This window comes from Bos mutus, chromosome 7, assembly GCF_027580195.1.
Source record: "Bos mutus isolate GX-2022 chromosome 7, NWIPB_WYAK_1.1, whole genome shotgun sequence".
NCBI classification, from domain to species: Eukaryota; Metazoa; Chordata; class Mammalia; order Artiodactyla; family Bovidae; genus Bos; species Bos mutus.
In genome coordinates, this window is record NC_091623.1 from 71,538,614 (window position 1) to 71,556,913 (window position 18,300).

General features: G+C 40.7%; 1 protein-coding gene across 3 annotated transcripts in view; it reads right to left on the reverse strand.

The window, feature by feature from the left end:
• Nucleotides 1-18,300, reverse strand: part of LOC102277109 (zinc finger protein 474) — a 70,684-nt gene that overhangs the window by 33,040 nt on the left and 19,344 nt on the right. For all 3 annotated transcript variants that reach the window (XM_070374089.1, XM_005894572.2, XM_070374088.1), the window contains one exon: nucleotides 234-1,478. In XM_070374089.1, coding sequence (XP_070230190.1) covers nucleotides 234-1,265 — 1,032 coding nt within the window. In that variant the 5' untranslated portion in view covers nucleotides 1,266-1,478. The remainder of the gene's footprint in view (nucleotides 1-233; nucleotides 1,479-18,300) is intronic.

Below are 18,300 nucleotides of genomic sequence, written 5' to 3' on the forward strand. Positions count from 1 at the left end.
GAGGACCAGGGACCCACTGGGCAAGGATGTTTTTATATCTGCTGTGCCAATGGAGATATAGCCCCAGAGTCCAAGAGGGGGTCAACTTAGGTTTCACTGAGGCAGAAATGGGCATTGAAAGAACACCATCCTAGGGGATGAGGCAGCTGATTCTGGGGGCATTTTTCTCTCATTCCCCTGGAGGTAGAATGCATCCCCAGGCTACCCAATGCATATCATGTGGCACAAATTACCTTATCAGTCACAGGGGGTGCTGCCATGTTCCTCTGAGGCTTGGGATTAGTGGACTCTTTCAGGCCACCTCTACTCCCTAATGTCAAATCCTGAACTTTTGGCCCACTAGGTTGAGCTTTACAACTTCTCTGGTGTACTGGAAGGCGGTCGGGGGCAAAGGTCTGACTACAGTTTGGGCAGGACACGAGCTGGCCTTGACGTGGCCCTGCGTGTTTGGGCTGTCCAGTGAGAACGGGCTGAGGCTTCTGTGGGAGTGGCTGGCGGAACTCCCTGGGGAGTCGGTCATTCTCTACTTTCCACTTTTCCAGGCATTTGGGCTCATGGATAGGAAGGGACAGGGTACCAAATTCCCTCCCACAGATGTAGCAGATGACAGTCCTTGGTCGCGTTGTGATGCCACTGGAAACTTTCTTGAGACCGGCAAGATCATCAGATCTGTCCAGGCTTGGTGCCCTGGGCCCCTCAACCTTCTGCTTGCAGCTTCTCTGATGAACAAGAAGCCGGTCTGGCAAGAATGTGCGGCCGCAGGTCTCACAGGGCAGCAGCTGAGCCTGGGAACTCTGGAAGGCGGCCTCATTCGCTGCCTGAAGACTGTAGGACCCACTTCCGCTGAAAGGAGGTGGTTTGGAAGGTTCTGGCCTCCTCAGGTGCTTGGGCAACTTGCTGTTTTCAACACGCCACTTCTCCAGGCACTGGGGTTCGTGAATGCCAAGGGATTGGGACCCAAATTCTCGGCCACAGATATAGCATACCCGGAACCCGGGCCTGCGGGATGGGATCACGGGGGGCCTGGGCTGACTTCCAGACATAATCCTCCTACTGGACTGCTTTGAGAGAATTACAGTTCCAGGTCTGTTTTTCCGAGGGTTCGTCTTTATTTTTTCACCCCGATTGTCACGCTCTATTTCTGGCAAGAAGCTAGGATGGGACTCACCAAATAGAACAGCTTGGTTTATAAGAAAGGTGGGCTCTTTGGAATGGTGGAAAGACTGTTGCAATGTGGAAACCCTTTTCTCCTCTTCTCTTTCCATTAACAAAGAAGGCTTTCTCTAAGGCTTGCTCTGATTTCAGGCCAGACGCATTTTGGGCTTCTGCTTAGAGTGAAGGTTAGTCAGGTTGGCTGTCTTGGGGTTCCACATCGTAGCCAGTACCTTAGACCCAAAGACTGTGACTCAGAGCTTCATTGCAGGGTAGCAGTCTGGAATGCTGGAAAGTCCCCATGAAACCTCAGATGCCTCCAAGATCTGCAGGGGAAATATAAATCAACAAGTTATTGCATACACACACATTCACACACACACATTCACGTGCGCACACACACATATTTTAAGTTGATAAAGAGCAGTGCTTTTTTTGACTGAGCATCCTCTTTGGCTATCATAATAACTACACATAGGATTTGTTCAGTAAATGTTGGAATAAATATGAAAAACATTTCTGTTATGAACAGCACTGTTACCGTATCAAACGTTCGATACTGCAAAGGAAGATGGACAATTATTGCACATCTCGACACATATGGTATGAACCAAGAGGCATGGTGGTGAGATCATGCAGGAGAGAACCGAGGCTTCTGAAAACTAGATTAATGAAACTGCGGATCAAGTACAAAAGACGTTCCATTACCTTAGGGATTCTTTTTAGTGCCATGGATCCCTTTGTCAGTTCTTTGAAGCCTATGGACCTCTTCCCAGAATAATAATTTTAAAAGAAAAATATAAAATTCTTACTAGTACAAGTGAAATGAATTTTATTGAAATAATTTATCAAATATTTTTAGTTGTGATTTCTCTTTTACTTGAGCTATAGTCACAGGCCAGACTTTTTGAGTGTCCATGAGTCTAAGATTAAGAACCAGCAGAAGTAATTAAAGCTTGAACAGGAAGATTATCAGGAAGCCTTCAGAGTGAGTTAAGCTTCTTGTAACCTACCAGGTATCCACTCTTCTTTATTATGGGACTGGAGTATTAATAAATTATGGCTGTAATTGTCAAGCCAAGAATGCAACCTTGGGCTCTATTCTTCCTGGTGGTCTATCTGTACACCTTCCCTAGGATGAAGATGCTCAGACTTCAGTTGATGTTCCTTTAACAGATGTTGTATTCATGTTCTTGTTTTATACAGATATATCTTCTTATAGACATCAATCTACTTGTCAAACTATCTTTTTTTTAAATAAACACATGGCCAGCAATTTTCCTAAACTAGAAGAAAGGGCTGATAAGATCTCATTACAGTCAGAAGCCAAAGGAGTTTTTACCTTGGGGAAAGGCATGAGTCAGTTTTATCCCGGTCTACAACCCAGCTCAAGAAAGATTATCTTCAAAAGTCTTAGGACCTTCTTCATTTCCTGAAGGATGACCTCACTCTGGATTAGGGGTTCTTTAGCATTGGCTCCCATTCACAGAGGGAGCGGCACCTGATCTGAAGCTAGACCCAACAGCCCACGGCAGGCACTTGAGTTCAAGCGCACCAAGGACGGCTGTGCTGGTTGTATCAGAACACTGTTCAGGCACTGCGGTTGACAAGGGACAAAAAGCTGTGAGATCTGCACTCAGTTCCTGCATTTTGGTGCCAAGAGAAGTGTGAATCTTTGCAATTAAGGCTATCAAATCAGCTCTGGCACAGAAAAGGAAGTTATTCTTCATTTTGACAGATCCTAAGACAGTGATATTAACACATGTGACATAAGAATGTGCTGGCCCCAAACAGAATGACCAACACAGAAAATGAGGCTTGGAGAAACAAAATTTATCACTTGATCATCACCATCCAAAAGAGAAAGTGGCTCTAGAGAACACAAAGAATCCAGTAAAATTATTTCATTAGATTTTAAACAGCACATGGGTAAAATAATCCCCCAAACCATTCTGCTTTGTTGGTTCTGATTTATTATTAATCAAGGACTTCCTGTTTTAGTTTCCCATTTTCCTTGATACCAAGAAGTTGCAGATAGCAAAAGTATTTAAGGAGACCAATAGGAAAAATTACTGCAATCAAATAAACTAAACTTGTGAAACTTCCCTAAACTTGCTTACAATCTTCCCTCTTCACCACGCTGCTCCCCGCAGATGAGAATTCTGAGAAAGCCCCATGACTTGCCCCAATAATTCGTCCATCTCTTTTATGTTAAAGATAACTAATATTTATTTAATGCTAACTATGCATCAGCCATTGTACTAATTTTTATGTACATAATTATAGTTAATTCTCAAATGATTATCAGACAGGTATTATTATTTTAATTTTTACAAATGAATAAACTATGACTCAGAAAAGACAAGTAACTTGCCCAAGACAGTCAGTTTCTAAATGACAGAACTGGGAATCAATTCCAGCTCTCTTTGGCTTCAGTCCTTGACTCTTTCCATTATTCATTCTGTCTAAAATTCCACCGACAGAGCTTCTTAAGTTTTTATCCCTATTTTAATGTACAATTCATATGCCCCATGGGTTTATGAAGGTAACTAAGCTCTCACCCGCTTTTATGCTCCCCTTTAGAAGAAGGAAGGGGTGAGAGAGAGGAGGGGAATAGGGCACAGAAGAAGAGAAATCTTTGAGATGGAAAAAGCAGGTGAGAAATCAGGGTTACTAAAGGAAGACAGCGTTTCTCCTTAAAGCAACAGGGATCATTTTATTTTGCTGTGAATAATTTTCTAGAAGAAGTTATTCTCTGTATGATGTGCAAAACATACCCTTTCCTGATCTCATCAGTATCCTTAAGAAAAATCTGTACTACTAGCCACAGAGGGTGGGTGAGGGGAATTGGGGTGCAATAGTGGGTGCAGAGTGAAAGTGAAGGCTGCCCAAAGAGGTCAGATTGGCATTCAGTCTGCAGCCCTGTCGCTACTTTGATTAGGGATGGATCTTTATGCATGAAGGCATTCACGCATTTTCTCTGCAGCAAAAAATGACAAAGAATCATAACATTTCCATTGAATCTTCATCTTTTCTTTTTTAATCATCCTCATTCCTCCTTCAATGTCCTCCTGAAAACTGTCTTATTGTGATTAAAGGTATCAATGTATGGAAAATGAGGTAGCTAGGACCAAGTGAAATTTGGGGAGACTGAGGTGTTTACTAGAAAAATTTATGATATTTCTGTCAACGATTCTGCTAAGGCAATGCGACAAGGCACAGCATGGTCAGTTGCTCTATCCTATAAGTTCTAAAAGTGAAAGTGCTAGAAAATACTAACTACATATACTTAAATCACTTAAGAATTTGGCCTGTCACCCAGACACATTATAAAGCAACGTTGCTAGTTTATAAAGAGAACCACTTTGCAAAGCCAGCCAATTTCACCCCAAGCATCCATGAAGAAATATTCACTCCAATTGGCCTGAATTATTCATTTTGACCATATTTGCACATAGGCCATTTAAAGAATGTCTTGGAAGGCATCATGTTTTATCAATATGATGCCATTTTTCCATGCCCTTTGGACTTCATGGGAAGGGCGAGACAAACTCACGAGGATGAATATAATAACCATGAAAATCCAAAAACTATCTTAGCATTAGGGGGAATTTCTCTAAAAGAGAGGGGAAAGAACACAAGTAGAAGTATGTGGTCTTCTAAAAAATAATTTAGTTCTTTAAATTATATGGTGATACATGACCCCTTCTAAAAAATAATTTAGTTCTTTGAATTATATGGTGATACATGATCCCTTCTCCGCTAGTATAGAATCCAAATCCTTTAAACGGACAGATGAATAAAAATGAATAAATAAGAAAGGTAGACTTGGGTTTTATGCTGCCTCTGAGAAAAATGATAAAATAGAGAAAGTTTGTCTTCCATGTCCTCCTTCGACCCCATTCAGTAGCCTCCCCTGCTCAGTACCCTCATATACACTCTAGTCTTCTTACTGATGAAATCTTGCTTTCAAAACAGAGCTGATACACTAAGGCTTACAATTGATGAGGTAATATCCCTCCCAGAGTCTGGCAGAGATGGCTAGTTTCCTATTAATAGTTATTCTGCCCAAACTCCCTCAAGTTAATAGAGCCCCACTTTCTAGCTGGCACATGATTTCCTAGTCAAAAGTCTACAGGCTTCTTTGTAGCTAGTGGAAGTACTGTGTGGCACTTGTAAAAACTCTTCTTGAAAAGTAGGGGACCAATCTACTCCTCTTCTTTTCCTTCGTTCTGATGACTGATGGCTGGAGCTCTAGCAGCCGTCTTGGGGCAGATTATATTCATGTAACACTTAACACGACAGAGTAGAGATATGGATGAATTTGGGTCCTTGAAAATGCTACAGCCATCTTAGAAACTCTGGAGTGACTTCCTTGGGCTTTATTTACATAAGAGAAATAAATGTTTTTTGGTGGGTTTTTTTTTTTTTGTATTTTAGTCACTTTTTAAAAGAGTCTTTAACTCATATGAAAATCTAATACTAATTGAGTTATAGTTTAATAGTTAACATGGAGCTAGGCACAAAATGAATTAAAACAGTGGTATTTCAAACTTCAAGATCTTTTTTTTGATGAGAAAAAAAGTTGAAAGGGTTTATAGGGCAAAATTGACTTATTAAGTATATACTTTCCCCTAAAAATCAGAAATGAAAAAGCTTGGAACTGTAAATACTGAGCCAATGGTTCTTAAGAAACTGATTCACGATACTTTTTCAGAATTATTTTTTTAGAAAAAAATTAATGACATTTACCTCAGGAGAATAGAACCTTATTTTCCCCATGAGCTTTTGAAAGACTGAGAAGGCATCATTGTTGTGCCAGCTGTTAATGCACTGTCTCTGTATTCTATACTCTCTCTTCTATATCCAGCTTTGTGATGCTGGCACTGGGACACCGCACGCCCCATTTCTGCTTAGCCAGTCAGCTCTGCATTATGATTTACTAATACCAGTACTGGAGAAAAAAGGTGAGGTTAGAGGAGAGAGAAGACTTGCATCTTTTTAAAGGGTTTCCTGTCTGCTTTTGTTCCTGTATTATCCCAGCAATACTTCTTTATCCCAGCAAAAGCAGTTCTTTCCTGAAGCAGCACCTGAAACCAGTTTACAGTTTTTCCAATATTTGCAAATCAAACTGAATTTCCCCTCCCCCACCAGGCAGCACCATCAGCCAGTCTGTTCTTCCTCTGTGGAAATAAGATTTTTGGCTCCCTAAGGCGCTTCTTCTAAATTTCTAAGTCCTAATAATTCAAACCTCTTCCCTTTGTCCTTCAGCACTAGGAATGGTAGGTAGCTGCTGCTTCCCTTCTATAGCAGTGTTTTTGTTTTTTTTTAACTCTGCTAGTTACCTAGGTAACAACTTCATTCCTGGTCAACAATTCTTTAAATTCTCTCTGTTTAAATGACTAGTATGGTTTCTGTCTCCTGACAGATACAACTACTCTTAGAATATAAGTAATAAAAATCTGTGATGTTTAAGCTTCATATTAGCTTACTATTGCAATAAATATAAACTAATTATTTCATAGTGTCTCAGAAACCATGATGCTTAATATTCAACTCTCAACTCATTCAGACCACTGAAAACATACCTGTATAATGTTTACATAACCACTAGCTTCCAAAAGCTAGAAAATGTTGTTCCTCCATTTGTGATCAACTGAATAAAATCATAAGGGGAAATCTGCCATTTTAAGCATATTTGTGTTTTTCTTAAGTTTATATTATACTTTTCCTCCACTGACTACCTAGCCATGAGGCCCCCACTGCCATAGAGGGAGTTACAGAGTATATCAATCCCAGTCATAGATCAAGGATGACTGAGAAGTGTTGAGGGGAGATCAATAACTTTTCAGTCTGGCTGGTTCCCTACACTCCCTTCTGGATGAAGCACCTGGGCCAGCAGCATTTGCAGTTCCCAGTAATTTTGATGTACGTGGACAGCAACTGGGAACTGGAGGTGGTATGGTTTGGGAAAGACAGGAGCAGTGTCTGAAAGGTAAAAAATGGAAACACTTTCAGAAAAGCCATTTAGTCTGAGGCATGATTTTGATGGAATCTGGCTGTCCATATTGATATTCCCAGGCTGATTTTGAATAATTAATGAAAAATTTCCCCTTCCTTGTCTCTCCTTCACTATGAAGAACTTTAAACCAAGATATAAGTTCTTTCACTTTTATTCCATCTAATTGTCAGGTGTAGACATAGTCTATGGTGTTAGGAAAGCTATGAAAACCAAAAATGGGAGAAATGCATTCTTTATGCCTCTAAGTAGAAACTTCTGCAAAGACATTTTATGTTAAGGCTCATAATACCACCCCATGAAAGCTATTGTTAGACCAAGCCTGCAATTTTCACTCTATATTGAGTATTCAAATCACAGAGTACTCAAGAGTCATAAATGCCACACAGGTATGACCGTGTAATTGCAATATTGACATTTGGAGTGGTGGAGAACTGGTTCTGGAAACCACCAGGACAGTTGCATTAGAGGCCTATACTGTACAGAAATTCAAAGGCTAGACAGTGGGAGAGTCAGGCCACTGAATAACAAACAAATCCACATAACATTTTTTTCTGACACCTAGGATAGTTCTATCCCAATAACATAACTATTCCAATAGTTTTTTTCAAGACTTTAAAGAAATAGTTCATAGGCCATCTATGGCTCACAGATATGCTCTTTTTGGCCTGGATAGAGTTTAAAATGTTTGAGCTAGTTGCCATTATTTTAAAATTTACAAATGTCACACAAAATTGTTACTGGGAGTTTCTCTTGAAAAAGCGGAAGATCTGGCCCAGAGGCCATCTACCAGTGTGGCAACATTGCTGGGATACGGAGCAAGGTTGAAACTGTAGATCAGACAGCCAAGCTTTACTCTTGAAAAGTTGCTCATCAGCCGCTTGTTCAATTCACAATTCATGCTTGATTCTCAGACTCATTTCAGTTTGTGACCTTTTGTGATTCTCACTTTAACATGTCCCTTTCCTCCATTTTTCTTCTCAATTGAATATTTGAAAATCATTTTAAGGAGCACTTGCTCCCAGAAAACTGAGAACCCAGCTGAAGTCTTTTCTAATGGAGATAATTACTAAAAACATGACATATTTATTGGTAAAAATTCAGAAGGGAAACTTCCTAGTAAAAATTGAATCAGGATGAAATACTTGGTTCAAGGAGGTAGGGAAATATCCAGGGCAAAAAAGAAAGAATCAGTGACCTGAGAAGGAATTTTCATACATTATTAAAGGGCCACAGGAAATGATGAACCTAGTTTTGGAAAAAAAAAAAAAAAATCAAGAAGCCTGTGTTTGGATCAACCACAAGGGAGATGATAAAAAAGGGGGAAAAAAGAAAGAAAGGAAAAAGAAAAACACAAACAGGCAAGAAATGTGTATGTGGAGACCATCGGAATTTCTTGGAAACATTCCCATAATTGTTTAGTTATTCATTGATATAATAAGAGCTACTCTTCTGCTTTAGACAGCAGCCCCTGATTTACCATTAAATGATTCCCCAGATGGAGAATGTTGGATATCTTAAGTTATTAGATACAGAAAGAATCAGTCAATAAGAAGAACCATAAGTAAGCTACTAATAATAAAGACTATTGTTGCCTTTCCAAGATTTGGGCTGGAAATACTTCCTAAGAGACTTATACTTCCTTGTAGGGATTTTAGAATTTGATGACTTTTTTCTTTCTGCCAAGTTGACCACTTCATCAAGTACCATCTATGTTAGTTTAAACTGAAAATGGTTAAGAACAGCACAGTAATTCCTTTTCAATAAAGAATGACATATTCAATATCCATGAAGTGTTTAAATCTGATCTATTGATAAAAACATGGAGGGGGGGGAGAACTACGGATACTCTTGTTTTAGTATTAAATTTTAAAGAGACTTAGAAATAGATTCATTGTTTACTAGTTCCCGTCATGTGATATGCTTGCACACAGTTCCCACTGCCTTCACGCTCTTGATTTACTGTCTCAGAGGGCTAACTCAGTGCAGTATCTTTGGCAAAGACTTCCAAGCCACAGTGTTAGTGTCAGAAGTACAGTCACTAGACTAGTGTCTCCAGGTTGAAACAAACACAACGAAGAATACAGCTGCCCTTGATGGGACATTCCTGGCCGAGACAGATGGGCCTCACAGTATTCCAGAGGAAACTTTTTTAACCACATCACCCTCTTACCCTCCAAAAGCCTCAAAGTTGTGCCTTAGCTCTACCCGCCTCCAGGAGGTCGGTGCCTCCCAAAGCCTGGCTAATGCTTAAATTGATCATCATTACCGTTCATTACAGACATCAACACCCTTTGTTAATAATGCTCTCTCCACCCAAAGCTGTTTCTGAGGAAAGTCACTGGGAAGGAAGTCAAAAACAGGGCAGAGCCCATAAGGCGGGCTGAGTTTCTGCTGTGTGTGAATGAATGCGCTTCTATTTTCTGATACGTGTAGCATGTCTTCTCTGGAGGTGACTCTGGAGACTGGGTCATTTAGGTACATCCACCAGCTGAAGACTGTTTCTGAATAGGGGCTTTTTGTTGCTCTGCTCCCTGCATCGCTCATCCTCCTATGTATACAGAAGTCATTAAAAAGCTATTGTTATTCATTTGACATCTCTGAGTGTTGTGAACAAGAAACTCTTTCACAGACCAGATGGTTTGAGCTTGTTGATGGGTAGAATCCTCCACTCCAACCTCTTATTGCCCAGGAAATCTTACCGAGCCGATCCCCGGCTGGAGAAAACCACTAAAAAGAGGCTGCTGGTGTCTACGAGAAATGTGTTCCTTCTCCGTGTCCCCAGAGCCCAGGCCAAACATAAAATGTGGTTGACAGCTCTTTACTTGCAAACGTTCTTAGCTTGTAGTTTAAATATTTTGCGGTTTCAAGTTTACTGAGAGCCTCCTTCCACCCCACGCCCAATAACTATCAAATAGCAAGGAAGTCAGTGAGAGTGTCAACTGCTTTGTTCTCTTTTCCTTTAGTAAACAAAAAGAAGACCTGTATGTATTTTAAGTTACACCTAGGATGGAAAGATTGGAATATTTGATTAAAATAATTCAATTTAAAATCAACTCTTTGAATGCTATTTTCTCCTCTTGCTTGTGTTTCTAGTGGGCTTTTTCTCCTTCCACTGCCTGTGCTTTCTCTTTGTTTCATTATTTCAAATGTTGGTCTGTCTCCACTTTAAGTCTAGAAAAACAACCCAATGGCATTAAGGACAAGGTGCCATCTGCAAGGGAGTGAAGGATGTGGCATCCTGTGGTTGACCCCACTGCTAATTTGCTCTAGACGGGTAAGACAACACAGACTGACTCAACACTAGTCAAGCATGTCTTACATTTCAACTCCACTATATTCTGGAGAAAACAGGATGAGAAGTGATAGGCCCCGCCTAATCACGCGAGTTCTCAAAAGTGGAGAACCTATCCATCTGGTGACAGAGACAGGACAATGGAAGGAAAAAGGGACGCAAGGAGCCATTGCTGATGCAAAAGTGGAGGACTGGGGCTATGTGTAAGCAATGTGGGTGGCTCTAGAAACTGGGGAGGGCAAGGAAACACCCACAGGGTTTCCGAACGGACATCATCTGCTGACACCTTGATTTTACCCCAGGGCACCCATGTTGGGCTTCTGACTTATAAAATGATAAGATGAGCTGGCTTTCTTTAAAGCTGCTTATTTTATGGTATTTGCTATAGCAGTAATAGAAGACTAAAACACCCCAAGAGAAAAATATCAGCACTGTGAATGCAGCCTTCTGAAAACTATTGCTCACCTAAGTTTTGGCCATCCTATGACCCAGAAAATTAATAGTCAGCTCAGGGTCACACCCAGCTTTAGTCTCCACTGGAAATACCACCAGAATGACTCCTTTCCAGGGGCCTTGTTGAGAAGCCCCAGTTACCTCTCTATAATGAGAATTACAGTACAATTCATTCTAGAGTAACAAAACATAAATATTCACATAACGTTATAGAGTGGGTTCAAGGATCTCTGTCTAACTCTTATGAGAACCCTCAACCAGTGTGGCTAAAGAAATAATCCTTCAGATTTTGCATTCTCTTCAGTGTGGTCTGGCTTTTCTGACCACAAGTCAAGCTTGCTCTTCCCTGTCCTCTTTGACTGTATTCTTTGTTTTGGTATCTGCACATTTGCAACTGGTAGTTCAGTTCAGTTCAGTCATGTCCAACTCTTTGTGACCCCATGAACCGCAGCATGCCAGGCCTCCCTGTCCATCACCAGCCCAAGTCTACCCAAACCCATGTCCATCAAGTCGGTGATGCCATCCAGCCATCTCATCCTCTGTCGTCCCCTTCTCCTCCTGCCCTCAATCTTTCCCAGCATCAGGGTCTTTTCAAATGAGTCAGCTCTTCGCATCAGGTGGCCAAAGTATTGGAATTTCAGCTTTAGCATCAGTCCTTCCAACGAACACCCAGGACTGATCTCCTTTAGGATGGAGTGGTTGGATCTCTTTGCAGTCCAAGGGACTCTCGAGAGTCTTTTCCAACACTACAGTTCAAGAGCATCAATTCTTCAGTGCTCAGCTTTCTTCACAGTCCAACTCTCACATCCATACATGACCACTGGAAAAACCATAGCCTTGACTAGACGGACCTTTGTTGCCAAAGTAATGTCTCTGCTTTTTAATATGCTGTCTAGGTTGATCATAACTTTCCTTCCAAGGAGTAAGCATCTTTTAATTTCATGGCTGCAATCACCATCTGCAGTGATTTTGGAACCCCAAAAAATAAGGCAGCCAGTTTCCACTGTTTCCCCATCTATTTGCCAGGAAGCAATGGGACTGGATGCCATGATCTTAGTTTTCTGAATGTTGAGCTTTAAGCCAACATTTTCACTCTCCTTTCACTTTCATCAAGAGGCTCTTCAGTTCTTCTTCACTTTCTGCCATAAGGGTGGTGTCATCTGCATATCTGAGGTTATTGATATTTCTCCCAGGAATCTTGATTCCAGCTTGTGCTTCCTCCAGCCCAGTGTTTAGAAACCTGATTTTACTACATTCTGCTCCAGGTTAATTGACTACATTTCTTGTCAAAGTGCCACATGCATAAGCTTTCCCTTCAAATCATGAAAAGCCTTATAACTAGTCTCAAGAATGTTGAGATTTGTTCCCAGTGTACCTTCACAATTATCTATATCAATTATTCACCATTATTTTTCCTTTCTCATTTCACCCACATCTATCTTACCACATACATGCACACACATACAACCACTCACATCCATCTACAAAGTCATACATACACATCTATTTACATACTCAAATTTATCTACTCACTCACACCCACACACCTTCACACTAACATGCATCCACTCACACCTATATATACACACCCAATCACTGACACCCATGTACACCTACCCATTCACTTACATCCATACTCATACCACATCTAACAATTCATACATCTATCTATACACTCACCCCACACCCATCCACTCACATTCATGTACATGCCCACACCTATCCTTTGACCATCCTCAGTCCTAAAGGAAATCAACCCCAAATATTCATTGGAAGGACTGATGTTAAAGCTGAAGCTCTAATACTTTGGTCACCTGATACAAAGAGTTGGAAAAGACCCTGATGCTGGGAAAGTTAGAAGACAAAAGGGGAAGGAGGCAGCAGAGGATGAGGTGGTAGGATGGTATCAACAACTCAATGGACATAAATTTGAGCCAACTCTGGGAGATAGCAAAGATCAAGGCAGCCTGGCATGCTGCAGTCCATGGGGTTGCAAAGAGTCAGACATGACTTAGCGACTGAACAACAACAAGAATGTTGATTTCCCTATAGAAAATGGGGAAATTTTATATTTTCTTATAACATGTATAACATACAATTGAAAAAAGATGACAAGTGAAGAAATGTTGAGAACATCAACATTTAACATTCAGAGACTAGGGAAAGGAAGTTCTTTGGTTTCCTAACAGGATCCATTACAGAGTTTACTCTAAAAGCACACTTTTAGTAGGAAAATAGATCCCTCTGATTTACAAAATGTACTTTATACCTAACTTCTTGAGACTATGTATACTACACACTGCCAGACTTGTCTATTCCTTCCAATTCTGAATTTCTGTTTAATGTTGCTTCAAACAGTTGCCACCATGTCCCATCTTATGTTGCTAGTAGCTGACATACGTCTAAACATTTTTGCTGAAAATCTTGACAAATACTTCTGGCCTAGATAGCAAACTTCTGCTATAAAATTTTGCTGCATTTAGACAGAGCTTCAAGAATGAAAGAATTTATCTCCAACAGTATCTTCCCTCTAAATGCTAAATCAATTCCCACTCCTCTTTCTGTGTGTGATAGGCTCAGGTTATTCAGATATTAATCAAGGTTTCACTTACACATCTGGGAAACAAAGTTAAAGTTCAAGCAAATTCTGAAATACACTGGTACAGTCTAATTTGCTAAGTAAGAGCAGAAAAAGCAACTCAGCCAAGAATTCAGTAATACTCTTTTAGTTTCCACTTTAAAGTACTTTTGCAACAAATTCAGGTCTATTTTAAACACTGGCTCCAAAATGTCTATCAGCTATGGAATCTTGGGATATGTAACTTCTCTATGCCTCAGTTTCACTTACATTTTGAAAGAATGATTGATACCTTGCAGAGTTATTGTGAGGATTAAAAGTAAGATAAAATGCTTAGCACAGAGTCTGGTAGGGGATAAATATGATATCATAATTGTTACTATATGGTTTTAATAGGTCTTCTTTCCCATATTTTCAATAATAACACTGCAGGCTTAAAAATGTAATTAGGTGACTATAGATTTTTAAAATTATTCTTCCTGTTTAAAAATAGTCTGAGGAAGTCCTAAGTTTTTATTCTGTAGCTAATTCAAAGAACATTTTATTCATTTTTCATTAAAAGACACTCCAACCTGTAGTCCTGAAAAGGAAAAAAATACTGAAAAATTTTGAGAAACATCACTACATTTTCTAAAGTTATCAGATCAAAGCAGTATGAAATATTTCAATTATGGTGCTTGTCATACTGATAGCCCCTGCTAAAGAAACCTGCCCCTTCTCCTCTGGACCAATGGCCCTGGGTGGTCACATTTGGTAGCATATTATTCAACTCCCAATCCCCAAGCTGATTATATCAGAGCTTGGGCACTGGACAAACCTATCCATCATAGGCTCATCAGCAGTAGTCTATGACATGGCTGGACATGAACAGATGAACTGATTTAATCACACTTAGTCTCTTCGGAAGGATAACAGCAATGGCTGCTAAAGCAGAAAAGAAAATAAGAAAGAGTTGTGAAGTTGGAGAACAGAAGCATGAAACATCACAGAAAGTAAATTATGCTTAAGAAGACAGAATATGTAGAAGAGCTAAATATTTCTCTGCTGCTGCTAAGTCGCTTCAGTTGTGTCTGACTCTGTGTGATCCCACAGATGGCAGCCCACCAGGCTCCCCCGTCCCTGGGATTCTCCAGGCAAGAACACTGGAGTGGGTTGCCATTTCATTCTCCAATGCATGAAAGTGAAAAGTGAAAGTGAAGTCGCTCAGTTGTGTCCGACCCTCAGTGACCCCATGGACTGCAGCCTTCTAGGCTCCTCCATCCATGGGGTTTTCCAGGCAAGAGTACTGCAGTGGGGTGCCACTGTCTTCTCCGTCACTAATTACTAGAGAAATGTAAATCGAATCTACAGTGAGATAGCACTCACACCAGTAAGAATGGCCATCATCAAAAAGACTATAAATAATAAAAGCTGAAGAGCGTGTAGAGAAAGGGGAACCCTCCTACACTGTTGGTAGGGATGTAAACTAGTACATCCACTGTGGAGAACAGTATGGAGGATCTCTAACCAAATAAAAATAGAGTTACATATGATCCTGCAATGGGCTTCCCAGGTGGCACCAGTGGTAAAGAATCTGCCTTTATAGATCCTGCCAATGCAGGAGACATGGATTCTATCCTTGGGTCAGAAAGATCCCCTGGAGAAGGCAATGGCAACCCCCTCCAGTATTCTTGCCTAGAGAATCCCATGGACAGAGGAGCCTGATGACCTGTGGTCCAGAGGGTTGTAAAGAGTTGGATGTGATTGAAGCGCCTTATCACACAAACATGAATGATCCTGCAATACCATTCCCGAGCATATACCCAGAGAAAACTCTAATATGAAAAGATATATGCACCCCAATGTTCACAGAAGCAATATTTACAATAGCAAGCAACCTAAATGTCCATGGACAGATGAATAGATGAAGAAGCTGTGGAATATATATACAATGGAATATTACTCAGTCATAAAAAATGAAATAATGTCATTTATAGCAACATGGATGGACCTAGAGATTATTATACAAAGTAAGTCAGGTAAAGACAAATATCATATGATATAACTTATATATGGAATCTTTAAAAATGATACAAATGAAACTATTTACAAAACAGAAAGAGATCCACAGATATAGAAAACAAAATTATGGTTACCAAAGGGAAAATGGGGGAGGGGAGTGGCAGATAAAGTAGGAATCTGGGATTAACAGATACATACCACTCTATATAAAATAAACAATAAGGATATATTGTATGGGATAGGAAACTATATTCAATATCTTATAATAACCTATAATGGAAAGTATCTGAAAAAGAATATGTGTATGTATAATACACACACACACACACACACGAATCACCTTGCTGCACACCTGAAACTAACACAACTATTGTAATACAACTGTAAATCAACTACATTTCAATTTTTAAAGATTAAAATAAAGAAGAAAAAGACAGAAAAGAAGGAGATGGAATGACTGTGGATGAAACAGGGTAGAGCATGGGAATTGGCTAATGATGGAGCACTCAGGTGAGCAGCCACGAGGGCTGCCACTGCTACCTGGGTGCAGAAGACGCACGATATTCTTTCGTCTTTATGTCTCGCAGTATGTCTGGAAAATATGTGCACTCCTGGAACTTTATAATTCTATTGGAGAATGGAAGAAACCTCTGTCACAATGTCCCAAAGAAGAAATGAGAGATTATGTTCAGATATGACTAAAGTATAAAGAGAAAGCAGGCCACCTCACAAGTGGGAAAGTAGTGACCAGGTCAGGGTTGCAGAGTTTGACTGTGGATAGGGCTCTTTCTTCATCTCTCCTAAAAAGGAAAACAGGGTGGGGCTTTAGTTCTACTCAGAAAGAGGCCTACTATAGGGCTGAATAGAGGCATAGTATAGGGCTGAAAGGTGATTGTAGCCATGAAATTAAAAGATGCTTACTCCTTGGAAGGAAAGTTATGACCAATAACTTTCCAATAACTTTTTAATATGACAGCATATTAAAAAGCCGAGACATTACTTTGTCAACAAAGGTCCGTCTAGTCAAGGCTGTGGTTTTTCCAGTAGTCATGTATGGATGTGAGAGTTGGACTGTGAAGAAAGCTAAGTGCCGAAGAATTGATGCTTCTGAACTGTGGTGTTGGAGAAAACTCTTGAGAGTCCCTTGGACTGCAAGGAGATCCGACCACTCCATCCTAAAGGAGATCAGTCCTGGGTGTTCATTGGAAGGACTGATGTTGAAGCTGAAACTCCAACACTTTGGCCACCTGATGCGAAGAGCTGACTCATTTGAAAAGACCCTGATGCTGGGAAAGATTGAGGGCAGGAGGAGAAGGGGACAACAGAGGATGAGATGGTTGGATGGCATCACCAACTCAATGGACATGGGTTTGGGTAGACTCTGGCAGTTGGTGATGGTCAGGGAGGCCTGGTGTGCTGTGGTTCATGGGGTCACAGAGTCGGACACAACTGAGTGACTGAACTCAACTGAACTGATAGGGCTGAAAAGCCAATGGGGATAATATCTGACTGTTAATGCTGAATAATCAGCATAAATAAAAAAGAACTTAGTTGAGAAACTCTTTTGACTTTCCTCTATAATTCTGAAGCTTTTATAAAAATTACTTACTAATTATTTTGGTGTTTGGCCTGGAGAACAGAATCCACTTAACTCTTTGGCTAGGAATTTCTCTGGAACAGGTAGTTCTTGCCCTTTGTGAGGTCTGGGAACCTTATAATAAATGCCCTGTCTAAGTACACTTGAGTCCCCTAAGAAGGCCTGGGTGGAGTTGGATTTATTTAATAATTCATTCAGCCCAGAATGCTGCCTCTGGCAGAAGAGCCTAGAACAGATATTTTGTGATATAATTTTTGAGTTCCCATTACCACAACCACGGTTATACATATTTCCAAATAATCCAACCCTTCCATCTATGAGTTAACTAACAGACTACTACAATACATTTACTTCATCTATATACCTGTTAGGATTGTGTGTTGTGAATCTGAGTCAGTTGAACTGAGGTGGGCAAATCTACAGCCTGTTATACAAAGTGAAATATTATAAGTCATAAAAAGATAAACAAATATTGTATATTAACACATATATAGAGAGTCTAGGGACTTACCTGGTGGCTCAGATGGTAAAGAATCAGCCTGCAATGAGGGAGACCTGGGTTCAATCCATGGGCTGTAAAGATCCCCTGGAGGAAGGCATGGCAACCCACTCCAGTATTCTTGCTTGGAGAATCCCCATGGACAGAGAAGCCTGGCAGACTACAGTCCTGCTGCTGCTGCTGCTAAGTCGCGTCAGTCATGTCCGACTCTGTGCAACCCCATAGACGGCAGCCCACCAGGCTCCCCCGTCCCTGGAATTTTCCAGGCAAGAACACTGGAGTGGGTTGCCATTTCCTTCTCCAATGCATGAAAGTGGAAAGTGAAAGTGAAGTCGCTCAGTCGTGTCCGACTCTTCGAGACCCCATGGACTGTAGGCTCCTCCATCCATGGGATTCTCCAGGCAAGAGTACTGGAGTGGGGTGCCATTGCCTTCTCCTAGACTACAGTCCATGGGGTCACAAAGAGTCAGACATGACTGAGCGACTAGAAAGATGGTACTGATGAACCTATTTGCAGGGCAGGAATAGAGATGCAGACAGAGAGAACTGACTTGTGGATACAGTGAGGGAAGAAGAAGGTGGGAAGAACTGAGAGAGCAGCAATGAAATATATACATTACCACATGTAAAATCGATAGCTAGTGGGAAGTTGCTATATAACACAAGAAGTGCAGTCTGGTGCTCTGTGACAACCTAAAGGGGTGGG